The sequence below is a fragment of the Micromys minutus genome, assembly GCF_963924665.1.
Source record: "Micromys minutus genome assembly, chromosome: 25".
Taxonomy (NCBI): Eukaryota; Metazoa; Chordata; class Mammalia; order Rodentia; family Muridae; genus Micromys; species Micromys minutus.
The window spans coordinates 6,628,738-6,650,496 of record NC_137960.1 but is presented as its reverse complement, the minus strand read 5'-3'; the positions used below and the strand labels follow the sequence as shown (position 1 = coordinate 6,650,496).

At 45.4% G+C, this 21,759-nt stretch overlaps 1 protein-coding gene across 2 annotated transcripts in view; it reads right to left on the bottom strand.

Annotated features, from left to right (window-relative positions):
* DNAH8 (dynein axonemal heavy chain 8) overlaps window positions 1–21,759 on the bottom strand; it is a gene marked incomplete at its 3' end in the record, with an annotated part of 214,111 nt that overhangs the window by 153,260 nt on the left and 39,092 nt on the right. The window contains exons 18-25 of one of the 2 annotated variants that reach the window (XM_080938138.1): window positions 18,788–18,923; window positions 16,194–16,318; window positions 15,029–15,135; window positions 10,675–10,747; window positions 9,209–9,395; window positions 4,891–5,087; window positions 3,139–3,265; window positions 1,120–1,355 (exon numbers count right to left, since the gene is read on the bottom strand). In XM_080938138.1, the coding sequence (XP_080794264.1) occupies window positions 1,120–1,355; window positions 3,139–3,265; window positions 4,891–5,087; window positions 9,209–9,395; window positions 10,675–10,747; window positions 15,029–15,135; window positions 16,194–16,318; window positions 18,788–18,923 (1,188 nt within the window). Of the gene's footprint in view, window positions 1–1,119; window positions 1,356–3,138; window positions 3,266–4,890; window positions 5,088–9,208; window positions 9,396–10,674; window positions 10,759–15,028; window positions 15,136–16,193; window positions 16,319–18,787; window positions 18,924–21,759 lie in introns of both variants that reach the window. The other variant, XM_080938139.1, reaches the window with a different exon arrangement.

Here is a 21,759-nt window from a genome sequence, read left to right as displayed (position 1 = left end):
TTTGGTTTTTTGAGACAGGGTTTCTCTGTGTAACCGAGCCCTGGCTGTCCTAGACTCCCTTTATAGACCATGCTATTCTTGAACTCACAGAGATCTGCCTGCCTCTGCCTTCCTAGTGCTGGGCTTAAAAGTGTGCTCTACCACACATGGTGTTTAATCACAGCCACAGAATGTAACTAGTAGAGGTCAGAATGTAACTAGTAGAGGTCAGAATGTAACTAGTAGAGGTACCCCGAGGAAGCAGCACCAGTACTAAGACACTATAAACTACACAGGAGGATGCTGTCTGAAGAGAATAAGCCAAGTATGAAACCAACTAAGAGTAGTTCTCGTCATCACTAAGAGTCTAAACAACTATATGGTCCAAACACTATCAATCATAAATTACTTGTGACAGATGGAATCTTGATATTCCCCAGTGATCTCTCAAACCAAGATAACGAACATGTGCTCGGAAGCCGCTGAGAATTTACACTCAGATAATTTACCATTGCTACAAGGTAAGAAGAATATGGTATTTTCCCCTAACGTTCTTTTACTCATCTAAGCTCCACCAGGTGACTTATGAGTCTACACAGGCTCTGCCACCCACACCATGTGTGCTTATAAGTAAGACCTACCACAGGTCTCTAGGGAGCTAAAGATATTTCTAGAACTTGCCTAACAAAGTAGGATTAATATGGGAGGGTGTGGTTAATACTCCCTGTAAGATGTTGGTGTCCGAATCGAACACTGAACATTGCCTAGTCCGTTAAAGTATGTTGATATCCCTCTGTATCTGGTTTGTATCAAAGTTCTCAGAATGTTCTCAGAGATATCAGCATCCAAAAAGACTATTCCAAGCCAGGCAATGGTGACCCACATCTTAATCCCAGCACTCAGGAGGCAGAAGCAGGCAGATCTCTGAGTTCAAGGCCAGCCTGGTCTACAGAGTGAGATCCGGGACATCCAGGGCTACACAGAAAAAACCTACTGAAAATCCAACCCTATCCCATCCCAAAAACTAGTCCATCTACTAGATAAAAAAACTAATTACAGAATTACTTTAAAAAAAAAAAAAAGCTTGCTTCTATTTTTAAAGGACACTCCAGGAAAACAAAATCCAAAATCATAACTCACTTCTATTGGCCCCAAAGTCATGTCCATTTGAATTTCATTATCTCGGATACAAGACAAAGCTTCCATGGCAAATCTGACATCATCTAGGTCTCGGATGGGCCTGGACAACTTTTTCAAGTATTCGTTGATAAATGTTATCATGTCCGACATTTTCTTCTTATATTCTTCGTTCAAGTATCGGCAGAGCAGCATCTTCCACGCCTTGGCCTCGATGGACAAGGCTAACTTCATTGGCTCTAGAGAGGCGAGAAAGACAAAAGCCGGACTCTGAAACAGTTTGCTGTGGGAGTGGCCCGTGGTCACCGGAAGCATGACTAGCCCATAAGATAGGCTGCAAAGTTACGATACTGCCAAGAATGGTCCTGCTTCTGTGACATAAATCTGGCTGCGGGAGACATTTGCTTTTTTGAGACAGGGTTTCTCTGTGCAGCCCTGGCTGCCCAGGAGCTGGGTCTGTAGACCAGGCTGGGCTCCAACTCTGAGATCCACCTGCCACTGCCTCCAGAGTGGTAGGGTTAAAGGTGTGTGCTGCCACCACCCAACTCCGGGACTTTCCGAGTGACAAGTCCCGCCGTGTAGGCTCTGCTCAGCTTGGGATAGCCTGTCATCAGACCCCCTTTATCCTGCACAGTTCCCTCTATGAAACCCCCTTTCTGCGAAATGAAATTTGTTGTTTCTCCCAGCAAACCACGTCTTGGCTTGCCTGCTCTTCTACGCCCCCCTATCCCATCCACTTGAGAATATTTATGTAACGGGACTCTACCCTGATTGACCGTCTCAGCTCAGTGCAGACCCAATGCGAAGAGCCCTTCCTTGAAAAGTTGAGATGAGAGTTGAGGGGCAGTTGAGAGTCACTGGGAGGCAGAAAACCCAGAGGGAGGAGGAAAGGAACAGAGAGAAAGGGCGCCCTCAGCCTCCTCCATGACCTGTGGTCCCCTCGTCCCCTCTGAAGGTCCATCGGCATTGTGGGATTCGTGGTATACTGGTTTCACCCCAGCTTTAAAAGATTTCCTTTATTTTTAAATTATGTGTAAGTGTGTGGGGACATGTACACATGAGAGGAGTATACACACACAGGCCAGAAGGGGGCGCTGGACTCGGTGGATCCAGAGTTATAGACAGATGTGAGTCATCTGACATGGGATCTTGGGAACCAAACTTGAGTCTTCCTCAAGAGTAGTGTACCCTCTCTCCAACCGACGTCTCTAACCCCCGCACTCAGAAGACAGAGGCAGGAGGATCAGGAGTTCAGGGTCATCTTCTGCTGTAGAGTCACTTGGGGCTAGCCTGGACTAAATGAGATTCTGTCTTAGAAAAACAAAAGGTTGGGGCGGGAGGAAGGAAAGGGAAGGGAACATGGATGACCTAGAACTACTTGGTATTTACAATATTATACCAAAGCTACTTGCTGAGTCAAATACCATGTCATGGGTCCCACCCCGATGTCCCTTCCATCCAAAGTAAAATATCTCTACCTTGTAAAAAAAATATGTAGATAGAGATGATAGAGAGATAAAGAGAGATAGAAAGATAGAGATATAAAGAGAGAGAGAGAAACAGACAGACAAACAGATCGATATTGCTTTATGTATCTATACTCTAGACCAGACCTCAAGAGTAGTCTGTCCATGGTCCCTACGGCAGCCCTTCCCTTCTGCCGGACACCACTGACACATCATTTGAATCCCTAGCTAGCAGACCTCCATGTGCCCAGCTTTCTCTCTAGGGAAGTCAGTTTGCATCAAAGCGGGTGTACGGGAAACCATGTATCCTCTTCCCCATCCTTTCTCCGGGCTGCGCCCTGTGCTGTGAAACCTCCCCCATCCTTAGAGAGACCTATATAAGAGACCTCAATTCTGCCACGGCCCCTGATCCCTCCTCAGAGGGCCCACCATGCTGTTGTCTCTCCGTTCCGTGGCATTAACAACTCTTCTAAGAACCCCTCCCCCTGCAACAACCCACCTCAGTGTCCCCCTTGAGCCCGCATCGGAGACCTGTCGGTAGCATTGTTGGAGTTACCTGTGTGCAGTTCCAGGGCTCCTACGACAATAATGGGTTTCAGTTCCTCGATCTCCTGCTCAAAGGTGGCATAGTGGAGAATTTCCGATCGGATCTCAGTCAGGGAAGGGTTGTTGGCCAAAAACTCCTGTCGGGTAACATGACAGTTACTTCCTTCCCTCCTTCAGAGTCTCACCTTGTAATGCTTAGGATGGAAACAGCACTTGCTCTGTAGCGGGATTCTCATCCGGGGACATGGACCCTAAAGCGCTCTGGACTGGCTCGGTGGTTTTATATTCAAAGTCCACATCCTGAGCATATCAGAGAGTAGCCTTATATGTCCTTCCTTAGTTTCCCTTTATATTTTAGCCCTTGGCTCCCTGGGGTGGTTTGGACATCCTTGGTCCATTGGGAGTGGTACTGTTAGGAGGTGTGGCCTCATTGGAGGAGGTGTGTCACTGTCAGGGTGGGCTTTGGAGGTCCTATGCTCAGGCTCCACCCATTATGGAAGAGAGCTTCCTCCTAGCTGCCTGAGGATGCCAGTCTTGGTTGCCTTCCGTACAAGAGGTAGATGTCTCAGCTCCTTCACTGTGCCTGCCTGGAAGCTGCCATATTTCCCTGCCTTGATGAACCTCTGAACCTGTAAGTCAGATCCAACTAAACGCTGCCCTGGGGCTGGAGAGATGGCCCAGTGGTTAGAGCACTGACTGCTCTTCCAGAGGTCCTGAGTCCAATTCCTAGCAACCACATGGTGGCTCACAGCCATTTGTAATGGGATCTGATGCCCTCTTCAAGTATGTCTGAAGAGAGCAACAGTATGCTCACATTAAATAAATAAATAAATAAATAAATAAATAAATAAATAAATCATTTTCCTTATAAGAATTGCCTTGGTCATGGTGTCTATTCGCATTGATGACAACTCTAAGACACTCCTTTATATGGTAGCATATTTCCCGATGGAGTGGTCTAAGTTACAGGGTAATCCAAAGCCACATGTGTGCACATAGATCCTGATTATATCATAATGTGCACTCCCTTTGTCCTGGCAGGGTCCTAAATTCACTTTTACACTTCTCAGTGCTATGAGGCACCAGTTCATAACAGAGCAAAGTATCCTGATAGGCCCTAGGGCCTAAGTCCGCATGAAGGACTTTCACGGGACACTGGGAAGGGTCAGTGTGGGTTCAGAAGCCTCTCTGTGTCTCCCTTGTGCATGACTATACTCTGTGCTCCGCTGGGTCAGTTTGCAAAAGGTCATCACAGCTGGGCTTTGCCAACTGCTGACCTTCCCTTATGGAAGGAGAGGGCAGGAAGGAAACCCACAAGTACCCAGCCACTCTCTCCCGCGAACTGAATACAAATCTGTCCGGGTTGCCTACTCTGGGAGGGGCCGGGTGTAGAAGCAGGAGAGAAAGAAGTAAAGGAAGGAGCCTCCATCCAGACGGCCCATGGGGAAGTTATCACCCCTGCTGCAAGAAGCCAGCAGCTTTTAGGGTCACCCACGTAAATAAAGTCCCTGGAAGTAGCAACATTGTTGCCTAGTCCCCACCAGAACCTCAGGGCATCAGTGTGAGAATTAATGAGTGGTGAGGTCTTGCCCTCTGCTAGGAGTCCTTGTGGTATTTTCAAAAGCCTCACTCCACCCCACCCCATCTCTACACACACACACACACACACACACACACACACCCTCAAGGGTCACAGACAGACGAGCAGACCAAAACCAAACGATAAATACACACATAGAACCCTCCATCGGCGGAAACACACCTTGACTTTCACGTCTCGGTCTTCGGTCCAGAGAGACTTGTACTTCTGAAAGTCCTGCAGGGCCTCGGTGGCCGCCTTCCGGAGGGAGTTCACAGAGGACGACAGGAGGAGAACCAGCTTAGAGATGTCCTTGTGCTCTGCCACGCCGGGGTAGAAATTCTTCAGCTTCCTGGCTGGGACAGTTTCTTCAAAAGACTCTGAGAGAAAACGTTTCCAGAGGAAGAGTGTCTGTATTTAACCTGGAGTTCCTGCCAACCCTGAATGGGGCTCACTTAGGGTTTGGTTCGGTTACATATACCATCTATTTACTTGAAAATCAAGAGGGCAATGTTGGGGGAGGGGAAGTTATGCTATCTTTCCACTGTGAGGTCCCAAAGAAAAAGAGAACAAGCTGTCAAACTTGGTGGCAAGTTTCTTTCTTTTTTTTTTTTAAATCCAGCATACTTTATTATGTGTTTCAACTTTTCTCCTTAATTCTCAATGATCAAGCGTTTGTGATGTTATAAACCCGGGTTTACTAATCCTTTGACAATCCGTTTCATTAAACATAAAGAAATAGGCCATACAGCCCTTACCATACCAGGTCTCTAAATAAATATTTGTTCTAAAAACCACAGAAGTCAAGCTCTACATTATAACTCAAAGCATCCTTTCATCACAAACATGGCTCTACAGAGAGGCACACAGACACACAGGCAGAAAGACACAGACAGACACACACATACACACTCCACAGATATCCCAATACCAGTTTGACACAGTTTCACATTTCCTTACACTACAAAGTTAAAGGCTGGCCTTGGGCTTCATGCTCCAAGAGAACATTTGGGTTTGGGGTAGAGGTATATATTTGAAGACAAACGCCCGTTGTCAAGTTTTACTCCTCAGTTTAGTTTTAAACAGCCTTACCATTACTTTCGTTTTCAATAACATCAGTTCTTTACTTTCGACATATAGAGTAGACAATACCAGTCAAAGACACCATCAAACCCAGTGCTAAAGTGCAGCTCACAGGGCTTGAAACTTTCTGGAGACGATAATAAGATTATCTGAATATGTTCTTGTGTCTCTGAAATTATTTTTAGCATCTGCTTAAATAATTTCTTGCTAAACTAAATATCAAAAGCACTGACTTTTGCGTAGAAAAGAATTCTCCGGCACACTTCTCAGTTTTGCAGTACGGAGCTTCGGGACTGTGGGAATGAGGTGGCGGGGGGGGGGGGTCTCTTGTTCTCTCGGGGAAACCCTCAGGTTTCCCAACCCAGAGCATTGACACACGGACTTCAGAGAGGAACGTGCATCTACAAATACTTCAGCACCAAGGCATTTGATAGTTAATGTTGCCAAAGCCAAGAGCAGCAATAAGGTGAGCTTCTGGTCACATGGGGCCTCCCGAAGGCTGCGCACAAATGAACTGCTTAAATTAAACCTCTTCGGACACACACAGATCTGGTTGAAACACAGCAGGAAGTCTGGGCCAGACAACGCCAGCAGCATCTTCTTTGCCTTAGACAGTACAGTAGACCTTAGACTAGCAGTCAGGATGAGATGACAGAAGAGAGAAGTGATTTAGGACACCAGGCCACCAGCTTCACCTGCCGGCCATCCGCTTCCTGGCCGTGGAAGACTACTCACAAGTCTGCAGAACAGACTTAGCGAGGGTGGCTTCTTCTGCTTTGTAGAACACTTAACACGTACCTATGCAACAACAACTACCTTCATGTTCTTCACCTCTAGGACACACACATGCACACACACACACACACACACACACACACACACACATTCTGTCGAAAGGTATTATCAGCTAGCACCTTAGGCACATGCTGGTGGCAAGCACTTTCACCCACTGAGCCATCTCATTAACCCCAAATACTTTGTATACATATGTGTGTGTGTGTTCTATTATATTTGTATTTTTACTAATTGAATTTATTTAGTGCGCCTGTGTAGGTGAATGTGTGTGTTCTCGGGCATGCCCTACTGTGGTGATCGGCACTGGGCTGTGGGAGTATGTTCTCTCCCTCCACCAGGTAGACCCTGGAAATTTAACTTGAACCGTCAGGCTGATGAGCAAGCACCTTTTCTTGCTGAGTCATCTTGCTTACACCCCAAAGCTCACCCCCACCGCACCTCTCCCTACCCTGGCTTTCTTTTTGAGACAGGATCTCAAATCTAACCCAGGTTGGCCTTCGACTTGCTATGTAGCCAACAAGTTCCTCGTCTTCTGATCTTCCCAATATCTCCCTCTTGAGCGAGGGATGACGGGTATGCGCCACCAAGACTGGTGTCACCAAGATTGATGCCACCAAGACTGACGCCACAGACCTTTGCTTGGCCCATGCAGCACTTTAAATATCTATATATATAGATATAGATATAGATAGATAGATAGATAGATAGATAGTATATATATAGATAGATAGTATATATATATATATATATATAGATAGATAGATAGATAGATATAGATATAGATATATTTGACAATTTAAAAAGCATAAGGCTTCACGTGAAATTACCAACCCCCAGTTTCTCCTCTGAAATGGGGTACAAGCGTGATTAGGGGGCCCTTGTTCCCACACCGGAACCTGTGGTATTTACCCAGTTGCCTGCAGTTCCATTTGCTCTGTTGCTGAATCAGAGTTCAGCAAAATACAACACAAGGTGCTGGCTTAGTTTGATTGGCTCCGCACTTTTGAGCGAGCCAGGGTCCCACTGACAACGGCTCGAAACCATTCGAAACTCAGTTTCCAGGGGAACTCTGTGCTCTGGAACATATGGGGTGCAGGTAAAACACCTGTACACATAAAATCAACCTAACGAAAAACAAAAGCCATATCTGCTTTCTCACTCGCATTTTGAGACATCTGTTAGCCATTTAGGGCTGTTACCCATCATGCATCTGTGAAAGGCACAATGGCTTATTGCTCTCACCCTTCGCCTTTCAGAATTACTGCACAAGAATGATAAAATAAACCTTGTTCTCCTAGGACCAGACACTAGGAAGGTGTGCGTGTATGTTATGTTGCAGATGAAAAAGCGGGCAGTTGAGGTTTCAACAATGGAAAAACTAATAAGAAAGCATATCGTCAAAGAAACATAAGCCAGGTGTGCTGGTGAATGCCTATAATCCTAGCACGTGGAAGGTAGAGGCTGCAGGACTAGCAGTTCAAGGTTATCTTTGGCCACATAGAATGTTTGAAGCAAGCCTGGCTACATAATACATCTTGCCATATATATATAGACACACACACATATACACATATATATACACTTTTATTTGCATATATTATTTATATATAATTTATACTATCTATACTTGTATATACAGATACTTACATACTTTTATATATAAGTACATATACTATATACTTATATATAATATATACTTATATAAGTATATAAAAATAACTATACTTATAAACTTATACAAGTATATATACTTCTACATAAATATATATTATAAACGTATATATACTACATATATATGCCTATATAGTGAATACTACATGTATACACATACATATACATGTATAGTATATATATCACATACTATATAGTTATGTACTTATATATCTATAAGTATACATATATGTAAATACATAACTATATAGTATGTGATATATACTACATGTGATATATGCTATACAAAATATATGTATACTTATAAATTCTATAAGTATACATACTTATATGTATATGCATAAGTATATAGATATATAGTATATGATATGTAATATATCATATAATTGTATAATATATATTATATGTGTGCTGTCTTATACTATATATACAATATTATATAGCATATAATGTATACTAAATATATATTATATACTATGTGCTATGCTTATTAACTTATATATACTAGATACATATTTATATCCAGTATATATATGCTTATGTATATTAGATATACTAATATATACAACAATATATACAAAGGTATATAGTGTATATACTTATATATACTACATGTACTTATACACTATAAAAATGTTAAGTGATACATATAGAGAGAGGGGTGGGGGGAGGGGGATGCTAGAGAGATGTGGTTAAGAGCAATTGCTCTCTTACAGAAGACCCAGGTTCTGTCCCCAACATCCATATCAGGAGGCAACCAGCTCCAGCTCCAGGGTCTTATAGATGTTTTCTTCAGGCCTCTGTGAGCACCTGCACTCAAATGCGCGCGTACACGTATACACACACACACACACACACACACACACACACACACACACACACACATTTTGGTTTAACTATTTCTCTTCTCTCACTATGCCAGGAAATCTAACAGGGGTTTCAGTTTTCTTACTCTCTTCCTTCTTCAGCAGTTTCCCCGTGGCTGAGATTTGCTCAGAGTTTCGAGGATTGTTCTGGAAAGACTTTATCCGCCTGACGTGCTGCTGTCCCCAGTGGGCCACTCCTCTGCTGACCTCCAGAGTCAACTGTATCATTCGATTGATGGCTTGCTGAATGTCATCCAGGCTGGGGACCATCACCTGTGAGAAGCATCTGCCTGTTTATCCTCCTCCCAGCCCGCCTTATTCTACAGATCTAACTCCCCACCATCAGTCAAGAGCCTGTGGCAGGCTACGGTGAGGTGAGGGTTGTGCAAGGAGGTGGTGCAGAGATCCTGCATCCTGGAGGATTCCCAGTTCTTCCCACGGCTGCTGGCCAAACAGTCAAGGGATCCATGTTCACGGACTAGCACCACAGAACAGCTGGAACGCCATGACTCCTTCTGCTTCTTTGCAATGTGACTCCTTCTGCTTCTTTGCAATGTGCTCAATCATATGCTGCACTTGCCTCCAGGGGGTCGGACTGAGCAATGTGATCTTAGTAGGGTCACCCTGGGGGCACTGAGACTACCCCATGGGGCCTAAAGTTCCAGGCAGCGGTGAACAGCTGGGGAAACCCCTGGTAAACTCGGGAGCTTCACGATGCTGGGGGCAGACTCCTTTCGTTCCATGCTACAGTATTTACTGGGGTGCCGGGTTTGGGGAAAAGATAGAGGTTCCTATGATGATTTTATTTTAATATCTAAAGGAAAAAGGAAGGCAATTTCTACTTGATAATGACTGGTAGACTAAATCTTCACTCCTACACCAGCTTGGAATATACTGAAGCATTGAGAAGTGTGTTTTGTGTGTGTGTGTGTGTGTGTGTGTGTGTGTGTGTGTGTGTGTGTGTTTTGCTGACGCTTAAACCCAGCTTCTCTCCATACACTGAGCAAATGTTCTACTCCTGAGCTACAACTCAGCTCAAAAGTTTAAATAATAGATAAAAATGGTGACATTTTTCATTTTATTCCAGACTAGGGTAAGTAAAAAGAAAAGTACATGCTCAGAGATTAAGAAAATATACCTCCTACATTGGTCCTAAACCTGGATCCCAGCACCCATGCTGGGTGGCTCACAACCACCTGTTAAGTTCAGCTTCAGGGGCTCTGGTGCTCTGTTCTGGCCACCACGAGTACTGCACCCATGCGGTGTGTGTATACGTGTGTGCACATGCGTGCATACACAAAATCACAAGTAAAAAAATAAACTTTTAAAATAAAATAAAAACACATAGAACCAAGGTTTTTCTGTAAGTTTAAGTACAGTTCTCACAGAGTGTTTTGGGGGGTTTTGTTTGTTTGTTTCTTTGTTTTTAATTTTTAACTTGTCACTCATTTTTGCAACACTGGGGACCCAAAGCCTCACATTCTAAATGCCTACCTAATGCTGCTGTGTTTAAAAAATACACCACCAAAATACCATTGCAAATAAGACTCACCACATTAGGGATTGCCAGGTGCACTTCGGCTTTTATGAAGGAAATGATGTCTTCCGAGCGCTTTCGCCCTTGACTGGAAGGAACAGACAGTTTAGACTGGTGAATGTTAGCTCGATTTCAGTTTCTCACACCATACATTGCCCTCCTACACATAAAGACCATCTTAAATCCTGGAAAAGCAAATGTTCCCCAAGCCAAAGCTCAGGGAGCGTCAAGAAGATGAGGCAGAAAGTGAGATGTGAGAGCTAGAGAGTAGGGGGAGGTGCTGGGGTGCGCTCCCCCGCGGACATGGCGTGACCACTGTATCCTCAGCTCACTGTACCAACGGCCACCTGCACGAGACCTGCATAAGCTCAAGGCAACAACCTCAGTCAACACTAAGCACAGATGAGACTCATGGGTAAACCAGAAAAAGAGAGGGCATGAAGAGGGGTGCATTGGAAATGTGTGGGGAGAGGGGGGAAAGAGGGGTTGAAGGGTAGATATGATCGTGAACATTGTTCACATGTATAAAGCTGATATAGAAATCAATATGAGAGATGGTATCGTCAAAAGACTTTTTTTTTAATGCCAAATTACACCAAAAGAATTTATCACAGAACCACAAATAGCACAGGACTGAAAGACATCGCTTTGATCTTCTCAGAGGTAAAATATTAATCACACACACATTGCCCAGTATTTGAATGCTGTTTCCCCCTCGGTGATAATTAACCGTACAGTGTCAGTGACTGGCATTCTTTTGAGAGACTAGGATTTAGACAGAGTCCCTGGTAGACAGACAGGTAGGGAGAGGGGCCATGGCTACATAATAAATGTGGTCAGTTTCCAACTTGGCTGGAGTCTTCCTCACCCTTACTTGAGACAAAACCCTAGCAGCTTAAAACAAAGGCCTTGTAGACTTCCAGTCTCCCACCAGAAGGCCCCCTGCTGATCAGCGGGCCCAGTAAGTTCATTGTCGGACCAGGACATGTTACACAACAGTTCTGGACCAATCAATTATCCTATCGTTCTTCAAACAGGCCAAGTCTAAATTAGGGGGAGGAAAAACCTACAAAGGCTTTAAAAGCCCAGCCCCTGAGATGAGACTGGATTTGTTGGCTTTCTGAGTGCTTTGCAGAGGGTCATTTTCTCTGTGTGTTGCCTGTTCACGTGTGTGCCCTCACCCTCATAACCCTTCAACTGCTGATTATGCCTGCTGCTGTCTGTAATATTTGAGACTTCTCTGCTGTTACCTGCCTTTTTATTTTTCCTGCCTTTTAATTCTTTACTTAGCAAAGAAAAGGAACCTAATTAAGATCTCCCAGATTAGTAGTACTCAACCTTCCTAATGCTATGACCCTTTTTTTTTTGTGGTGACCCCCACGCATATGGTTATTTCATCTCTACTTCATAGCTGCAAATTTGTTACAGTTATGAATTGTGATGTAAATATCTGATACACATGATGTCTGATGAGTGACTCCCAATGGGTTCCGAATCACAGGTTGAAAACAACTGCTCTAGACTTTGTTCTCAGGCTTGCAACAATAGAAAAACAAAACACACTTTATGTTATGTTTATTTTTATATGACTGGGATTAAAATGAGACCTTTTCACACTGGGAAGCACGTAGCCTTGCAGAGACTTGAAGTGCCAGGGTTGGGGGATACCTAGGTGATGCTCCACCCACACAGAGGAGAAGGAGGGGAGGTCATGGAGGAAGGATGTTGGGAGAGGGTGACTGGGGGGGTCAGGGAGTTCTATGTAAAAAAAAATAAGTGAACATGAAAATTAAAGTAAAAAGAGAAAGAAGGAAACAGACAGACAAACACTGTCTCGGGCCAAATCAGTATGCCAGCCCGTTTCTGCCTTTCTAGGCAGGCGCTCCTTTCTGCAGAACATGATTATTAACAACTGCTTCATTTCCTCTGATCTCTTGAATTTGTTATTGCCTTCTTTCCCACAGACAGGAGATCCCAGTCAAAAGCCTTCCAGAAACTGCTGTTCAAACAGTGTCACTCACGTACAGACACGGGTGCATGGGCACACACAGAGAAAGACCTCTGCCTCCACACCCATCGCTCTCCAAGACTGGTGGGGGGGAGGAATTGAAAAGGGCAGACTTCCCATTCTCTCCCTCTCCATCTTCCTTCCCCTCCCTCCCTTCCCCCCTCCTCCCTCCCTCCTTCCTCCCTTCCCCTCTCCCTCTTCCCCTTCCCCCCTCCCCTTCCCCCCTCCTCCTCCCCTCTCCAACCCAGTCTCCCAGTGAGATCCAATAAAATTGAGGTGGGGGGGGCACTAAGACACAAAGGGCTCAATCTGAGATCTAGAAAAAGCTCCCCAAATGCAAGTCAGCCACTCAGACAAAAGAGGCCTCAGATAACCACCCCCATCATTCATCAACCTGTTTGGGGGTGGGGGGGGAACCAAAGGGTCATGGAGTCAAGAGGGTTGCCGCACCTCCTGCTTCCCACTCCCTCCCCTACCTCCTACTTGGCTCCAGGCTTGGGCTGCAAACCCTCCCCATCCTCACAGGGCTAAAAGAAGAAACATCCATCTACCCCCACCGGCCCACACCCCTCCACTACCCCTCCCCTGAAGCCTTCCATGATGTATGTCTCAGAGCCCCTACCCTACAGTCTCTGGTGCTAGAGTCTAAACTGTTCAGAGCTTCTCCATGATGTTATCTGTCTGCCCATGGAGTTAATACGTTAATAACTCTCCTAATAAACTTCCCCCCAGCAACAATTTACCCGTGTCCCCTTGAACGCCAGACCTAGGAACACCCAGTGGCGTGTTCTCCTGGTGTGCGCAAAGCACAGGGTTTACACGCCTGTGATTTCAGCACTTGGGAAGCAGAGCTGAAAGAAGCCATGCTTGGCCCAGGGAGTGGCACTGTTAGGAGCTGTGGTCTTGTTGGGGTGGGTGTGGCCTTGTTGGAGGAGGTGTGTCACTGTAGGGGTGGACACTAAGACCCTCCTCCCAGCCATGTGGGAGCCAGCCTGTCTGCTTTTGAATGAAGATGCCCAGACGCTGCCATGCTCACAACTTGATGATAATGAACTGAACCTCTGAACCTGTGAGCCAGCCCCCCCCCACTCCCCCACTGGTTAAATGTTGTCCTTATGAGAGTTGCCTCGGTCATGGTGTCTGCTCACAGCAGTAAAACCCTCACTAAGACACTATGGTGCCGGCTAAGCTTGGTTGTCGGCTTGACTACATCTGAAATCAGCTGAACCACAAGCAAGATGGACACTCGTGTGAGAGGCTTGGCTCGACTGGATTATCTGAAGCAGGAAGGTCCACCTTAAGTCTGGGTAGCACCTTCAGGTGGCCACCCACATACAAGGGCATGGAGGAAGGGAACTCAGCCTTATGCCTGCTTGCTCTCACTCCTACAGGCAAGTCCACCTACTCTGATGCAGCGGCGACGGCCTCCATTCACCCGACATTAACAACAGCAGCTTCCTCAGGAATCCAGCACATAACCAAGGCCAGCAGCCCTCCAGGGATCCTCCAGGCCCTCAGCATCAGGTGGGGACTGCAGAGACATCCAGCCTCGAGGACGGAGCAACTACTGGGTTCTCTGAGATGGCCATTATTGGACTACCAGGATGGCAGGTTAGAAGCCAATCTAATGAACCCCTTTTAACATTGTGTGTATATGTATGTGTGTATGTGTATGTATATGTATACCTATATACTTGTGAATCAGGCATCAACTACCAGCATGCCTTTCAGCTACTCAGCTTACAACATCACCAGTCACCAGGTGCAGAGTATGTTTACTGTTGCTATGAGGTTGCTTAGCAGCCATACCTCCTTTAATAGGTCCTGGCCACCCTAGATCTCCTCCTCCATCTCTCTCTCTCTCTCTCTCTCTCTCTCTCTCTCGTTCATTCTCTTTGTGTCACTGTCTATCTGGCTTTCTCTCACGTTCCTTCTCTGAGATGGTCTTTTGCTCTCTCTCCCCTCCCCCAATAAACCTCATACCTTAGATCTGTTACATGACATGAGCTCTCAGCAGCACACCTTGGCCCCCACCCTGGAAGAGTACCTTTTTGCTGCCTTATCCTAACATATATATTATATATGTTATTTATTATATGTTATATATAACATGTTTGAATATATTATATAACACACACCACATATAGTAAATAACTTATATCTTTTTATATATAATAAATACACGTGTTTATTATATATTATATATAATATATCATCAGTTCTGTTCCTTTAGAAAATACTAGTATAGCTACAGACTCTGTCTCATAAATAAATAAACAGATAAATAGTAAAATAGAGATACTACTGAATTACATGATTACAGGCAGTTTGCCCGATATATTTAACACATTTTCAACTTGCCTTCCAACAAATATTCTCCTTTTCATTGTGTCCAAAGATAAGCGTGTCGCCTTCTGTAGACTGTCTAGTAATTGATGTGAGAAGAAAGCGTAGACCTCCTTGCATTCCTATAATAAAAAAACCGTGTTACATTTAACACCAGACGTGAACTCCCTAATATCCCCAAAGCAACGGCTCAATGTCTTAAAACAGCATGCGAACAGTAAGAAAGAATAAAGTGTGCATTTTCAATGATGCTGGGGAAATGAATTCAACCCTGCATTTCTTGACTGGTTTTGTTTTAGACAAATATGTAACAAGTATCTGTTAACAGTGAGTGTATGAGGAGCGTTTGCAAAAAAAAAAAAAAAAAAAAAAAACGCCTCGCAACCCCAAGTGGTTAATCCATGCTTGTTCAATCAATAAGGCATACCAAAACTTGAGTGTGAGGTTTCTTGATGCCCAGTGAAGGGCTTGGGCAGAGGGGACACATGCGTCTTTCTCCTCAGCACGTAGGTAGGGTGGATCCAGGCTTTGTTTTCTGTTATCATCGTTGTTCCGTTGGTCATGATCCGAATCAAACCCAGGTCCCTTCTGCACGCTAGCTCAGTCCTTGAACCCCTGGAGCCTCCAGAACATCTACCGTGAGTCACTCACGGGGCAAGGCTCCGCCTCTCGGTACTGAGGAACACTGACCCCTTTACCTCTGGTAAACTGGGGGCAGAAAAATTACCAGAACTAACGGGAATGCCAAGCTTTTCGCGGTGGTCCTGGCTGATGGCTTGATTATCCAGTTCAATGGCAGATCCAATCAGAATCTGCTTGACGCCATTTTCTGGCCGCAGCCCAGAGGCTGGTGCGGTGACCGCACCCCTCAATCAAGGAGTGCTAAGTCTTGCGTACGCAAACGCATGCGCGCATATGAATACCAAGTATATTCTAAATAAAACGCAGGCCCTCAGAATATTATACAACGTGCCACGGACCGATTCATATCAAAATGAGGGCGGCAAAAAAGACCTGAAGGATGCTAGACCTGCCTGAACCCACAGCAGGAAAAAAACAAAAAAAAAACTGCACATCACGTTTTCTGAACCCCACTTTTTGTCCGACCCTGGCCGGTTGCGGACCTGCCCGCAGAATCGCCCATTCGCAAAACCTCATGAGTTGACCCCGCGATCGGTACCTTTTTAAATTCATCTTCTTTATCGTTCGTGTCTACCTCCCTCGTCGTCGTCGTCGACTCCGGGTCATAGTCAAGGCTTTCACGTTCTTCTGCCTCACTTCCAAAAACGACATGCTTCCTGTGCTCTGAGGCCAAAACCAAAGCGCGACACTTGGAACTTCAGGGTTACAGCTTATCCCACGTGATCAAACCTTATTCGGAAGCGCTTCATTGGTTTTTGGTGGTGGTGGTGGTGGTTTGGTTTGGTTATGTGTATGGGTAAGTTTTGCCTATGGGAATGTGTGTGCCCAAATATGCGGAGGGCAGAGGGGGGCTTTGAAACCCTGGAGGTGGATTTCATTCTGAGCTGCCATGTGTGTCCTGGGACCAGAATTCTCTGTAAGAGCAGCCAGTGCTTTTAACTGCTGAGCCATCGCTCCAGCCCAAGACATCTGCTCCCTGCCACCTCCCGGCTTCGTTTCTCTGTGTAGCCCTGGTTGTCCTGAAATTTGCTCTTGTAGACCAGGCTAGCCTCAAACTCCCAGAGATCCACCTGCCTCTGCCTAGTGAGTGAGTGCTCTACCGCTGGGCCCAAGAAGCGCTTTTAAAAATTAACTTTAAAAAAAAGCAAAAAAAGTTTTTATTAAAAAAAATGGTTTTGTATTTAGGGTTTCTTTTATATTCCTTCTGTTAGGAATCCAGTTATCAATTAGCCAACCCAAAAGGCACACAATTCAACTAGAAATGCAGTCCAGGAGCGAAGTCCATCTTTGAACTTAGAATTCAGAGTCCACCCAGCTTGCTCATGTCAGAAGTGTCAAAGCCACAAAATGCCAGCCTAGTTTAGAATGCTCAAGGTGCCAGTGAGTGACTTTGAAGGACGTGAGGTACAGTCCTGCACTCTTAGACACACAAGCCTGTGCTACCACGGATGTAGGGACCACCCACACTGTGTGTCAACCAAAAGATGGGGTCTCTGTTTGACTGCAATGTTCCCCATCTTACTGAACTTGGAAAGGGTTGCCAGCTCCTCTCGGGTGCCTTGTACTTAGTTAACATAGCTGGCCTCTGACCTCTTCAGTTGACCTCTGACCTCTGCTAGGCAGAGAGAGAGAGTCCTTTAGCATTACATTGACACCACGACCCCTGGTCTAGTGAGAGGCCTGACTCGGAAGAAGCAGCCTGTACTGGAACCCTGAGCAGAGCATTCTGGGAAGAACATCCTCTTTGGGGTAAAACAACCCACTGCAGGCCTCCTCTCACTCAGTTCTTGTACAGAACTCAAAATTTTAAAAGGATGTTTTTTAACTACACAAACCTTCCACTGCAAATATGCCCAATTGCTGGGCAAGGCTAGCAAACCTAAAGCAGCCATGTTTTTAAACATCAATCTAAAAAAAAAAGAAAGAAAGGAAGGAAGGAAGGAAGGAAGGAAGGAAGGAAGAAAAAAAAAGTGAAAAACTCCCCAGGAGAGATTTTAAAGTCGCATGACCCTCATGAAGAAGTCCAGTTTGGCAGTTTGTGACTTGGGTTTATGAACTCATGTATTTATTGGAATTATTGGGGCTCTGGGTTCTTTCAGCTAATTGAGACATTGTTTAAAAAAAAATTAGAGAACAGGAAACACAAAAAAATTCAAAATTATTTCAGTCTCTGTAAATAGACAGTAAAATGGGGACATTTCTTCTCTCCCTAGCCAGACAGACTCAGCAAAGACAGAGTCACAAGTTTAAGACAGAAAGCTCAGGGCTGAAAGGTGGCGGGGCTCTTAGGAGAGTCTGCTGCCCCTCCAGAGGACCTGAGCTCAGGGCAAGTGGTTCACAACTGCCTGTAACCCCAGCTCCAGGGGACCTGACACCCTCACATAAGTGGGTTACAGTCACAAAGACACATATGCATAAATAAAAATACAGAAATCCTTGAAAACAGAGAGACTCGGGCTCTTTATAGCATTTTAATCAAGGGTGGAGAGGCACAGCACAGTGTGGTCTTGGCTTCCACTGCCCTGAACCCTGAAGCATTCCTAAGTGGGAACACTCAGCTCATTCTGCAGGAAGGGTTAAGGTATGTGGGGGGAATGTCTTAAAATATGACCCTGCCCAAATTAAAATCTTCAGGGCTGTGGGAATTATAGAATTGTTTATTTTAAAAAAAAAAGCAAAATAAGTCAAATGACCGAAGTGATATTAGAATATGCACACACGTGTGCATACATACACACACACAAATGCACACACATAAATACATACAAATGCACACATACATACACATACATACACACATGCATGCACACATACACCCGAACATATATGCACACATATACACATACACACACACGCACACACACACACACACTGGACTGAGAAAGCTTTCTAAAGGAAGGCTGGGTTGTAGAGTTAGCTGATGGCTGGCACCTGAAACCTAGGATTCAAGGACCCCACTCTTCCCTAACTGCCACCAGGAGCTCACAGGGTCTAAACTGTGCTAACAGTGTGGATTATCCTGGATACCTGTTTCCCCTCTGTGAAGCAGGAAGTACCTTCGGGGAGGGAGGGATGGGGGCCAGGCCATCTATCCACAGCTCTTGGGACTCACACGTTTCCTGGTGGAATTACCTGGCATCAGTTTGGCTGCTTTTCCTGTGTATTTAACTTCGTAGATTTGCTCAAATATCAAAATCAGCTCTTTCACGGCTTCTTCCACGTGCCTGCTCTTGTGGTTTAGGATATCAGCCCACTCTTTGGTGTATGTCTATTACACAAATAAATCACCGTTAACCTCCAGACACCTTGAACACACCGTGAGATTATTATGGCTTTAATTTCTACGGCCATGATTAACTCTTCTTGAAAGGAACTTGGTGGGGCTGGATGTGTGGTTTGGTGGTCTAGGGCACTTGGCTAACGTGGTCCTAGGTTCTACCTCCAGTAGTGCAAGAAGAGACACAGAGAGATGATGTCGCCTTGCCTTGATTAAAACACTGAGCAAACCCAGCTTGGGTGTGGGTATTTGGCCTCTGTTTCCCATCACAATCCATCACTGAGGGAAGTCGGGGCAGAAACTTGAGGCAGGAACCTAGAGCTAGAAGCTAAGACCATGGAGGAGCGAACACAGGCTCGGCTTCCATAACCTGTGCAGCTTGCTTACTTATTCAAGGCATGACCGTATGCTCATGTGCAGTACCTATCACTACGGTGAGCTGGGCCCTCCCACATCAGTTATCAATCAGAGAATGCCCTCACAGATGAACACATAGGACCATCTGATGGAGGCAATTCCTCAATTAGCACCCCCTCTTCCAAAATATACTTATGTGCAATTCACCCCCTGTCCACTTGACGCCCAAGCGCATCTGGACTAAACGGCAACCTTTCTTGTCTTGTTTGTTCCCAAGATGCCACAGTATCTCCACAAAAATACTGTGAGAGCAACTTTTAAAAGTCCCCCATCCTCTGTAAAAAGTCCACATTCACTTTAAAATCCCAAAGTCTCTTTAAACTGTGGGCTCCTGTAAAATCCAACTTACAAACTCTCTTATAACACAATGTTGGAACCAGGAAACGGTACCAATTGGACCAAAGCAAAACCAAATTCCAACAGTGTGAAGAGCTCAGTGTCTAACATCTGGGACCCGTTCATGAAATTCTGTGGGATCTGGCCTAACGGTATGGGCCCACGACTAATGAAAGACCTAAATTCTCCTCATCTTGAATTGAATCGAGTTTTGGATCAACCATAAACAGCGGGTAGTTCCGGCAAGACTGCCTCTGTTTGGGGCATTTTCTCTGGTCCATGGAGCTTTCTTGTTCTGTCTCTAAAATCGCCTCCCTGTCCTGTGGCTTCCTGTCTGCTGTGGGGGGGGGGGGGGGCTGAGCTCCACACTCAGTTTACCACCATGGCTTTTATTTCCTCTCTCTTCCCCTGGGAGGCAGCAGAGGTTTACAGTGCACTTGCTCTGGGCTTAATTTAAAATAGATTCTTCTCTCACACAATACAGGCTGACCACAGTTTCCCCTCCCTTCGTTCCTCCCAAAGGCCACTGCTGCCTCCCCTCTCCTCCAGATCCGCTCCTTCCTCCGGAAAACACAAGTCCCGGGAGCGGGCAAAAGAGTCAGAGACCCACAGTTAGGGTGTATCATGTTAGGCGTATTCGTGACCTTGTCATTATTTCACATGGACATGAGATGTTATTTGTGTCAAGTTGACAAGGGGTGGATAGTAGTGGCTATTTCTGGTTGTCAACCTGACTATATCTGGAATGAGCCATGGAGAATTGGGAGGCCCACCTTTAATCCTGATCTTGAGGCATAGAGGCTATGAATCTTAGCCAATTTTATTTATTTGTTTGTTTGTTTGTTTGTTTTACATGACTAAAAACTCACAGAAGGGGATCCCAATCTCCCCAGTATCATCTGGCAACCAAGAAGGGGCACCCTGAATTTTCCACTAACACTACCGCAGCCAAATATATTTACAGTGGACGACCCCCATCTCCTCTCCGCGCACACATAAAATAATAATGTCCGATCTACAACCACATGCTATATGCTATCCAAATGTCCCCGACAGCCTGGACAAGTTGCAGCAAGTGTGTGCGACAGAATGCTATAGTGTCACAAGATGAAAAGAACCAGGTGAGTCACGTCTGTGTAACTATAAAGATGATGCCCTGCGCTAAACCATGATGGTGAATGTATGGTGAGTGAGAATTCCCGGGGGAGAAGAAGAAAGACAAGGTGTGGCGTGTGTAGATATTCACTGAATATTAAACCAAAGATCTGCGGTCTTGAGGGCTGGAGAGATGGTACAGTGGTTAAAAGCACCGGCTGCTCTTGCGGAGGACCCAGGTTTCATTCCCAGCACCCATGTGGCAGCACAGAACCATCTGTAACTCCAATCCCAGGTGACCCAACACCCTCTCTGGCCTCCTCAGAAACCAGGAAAGCATGTTGTTCTCAGACATGCATGTAAACAAAACACTTATACATATTAAAAAAGTTTTTAATTAAAAAAAAAGATCTGTGCAACTTTTATAAGTGTGTGTAAACACAAATCAGCAAAAAAAAGAAAAGAACGCAGACAAAAATGGTCAGTGGGATCGAACGCTGTGGATGACAGGATGCTACCGCCACTGCATACAGATGTGACAGCAGATGGGCCAGCTACAGAAGCAGGGAAAGAGGCAGACCATAGTGTTAAACTGAGCTTAAAGGCCTGACCTAAGAAACAGGCACTGAGGTTAAGAAGAAGAGGTGATTCAAGAAAAGTCTGACAAAATCTGGCTTGGCATTAAGACTTAACAAACTTAGAACCTGGAGCACCGTGAGGGGTATGAGTCTCAGTGACTGCAGAACATCTGAACCCACACGGAAAGAAAAATGCCAATTGGGCGTGGTGACCCAGGCCCTTAGTCCCAAGCAGTTGGGAGGGAGAAGCAGGAGGATCTCTGTGAGTTCAAGGCCAACGTGGTCTAAACAGGGAGGTCCAGGCCAGCCAGGGCTACACAGCAAGACCTTATTGAAAGAGGGAGGGAAAGGGAGGGGAAAGGAGGGGAGGGGGAGGGGGAGGGGAGGGGAGGGGAGGGAAG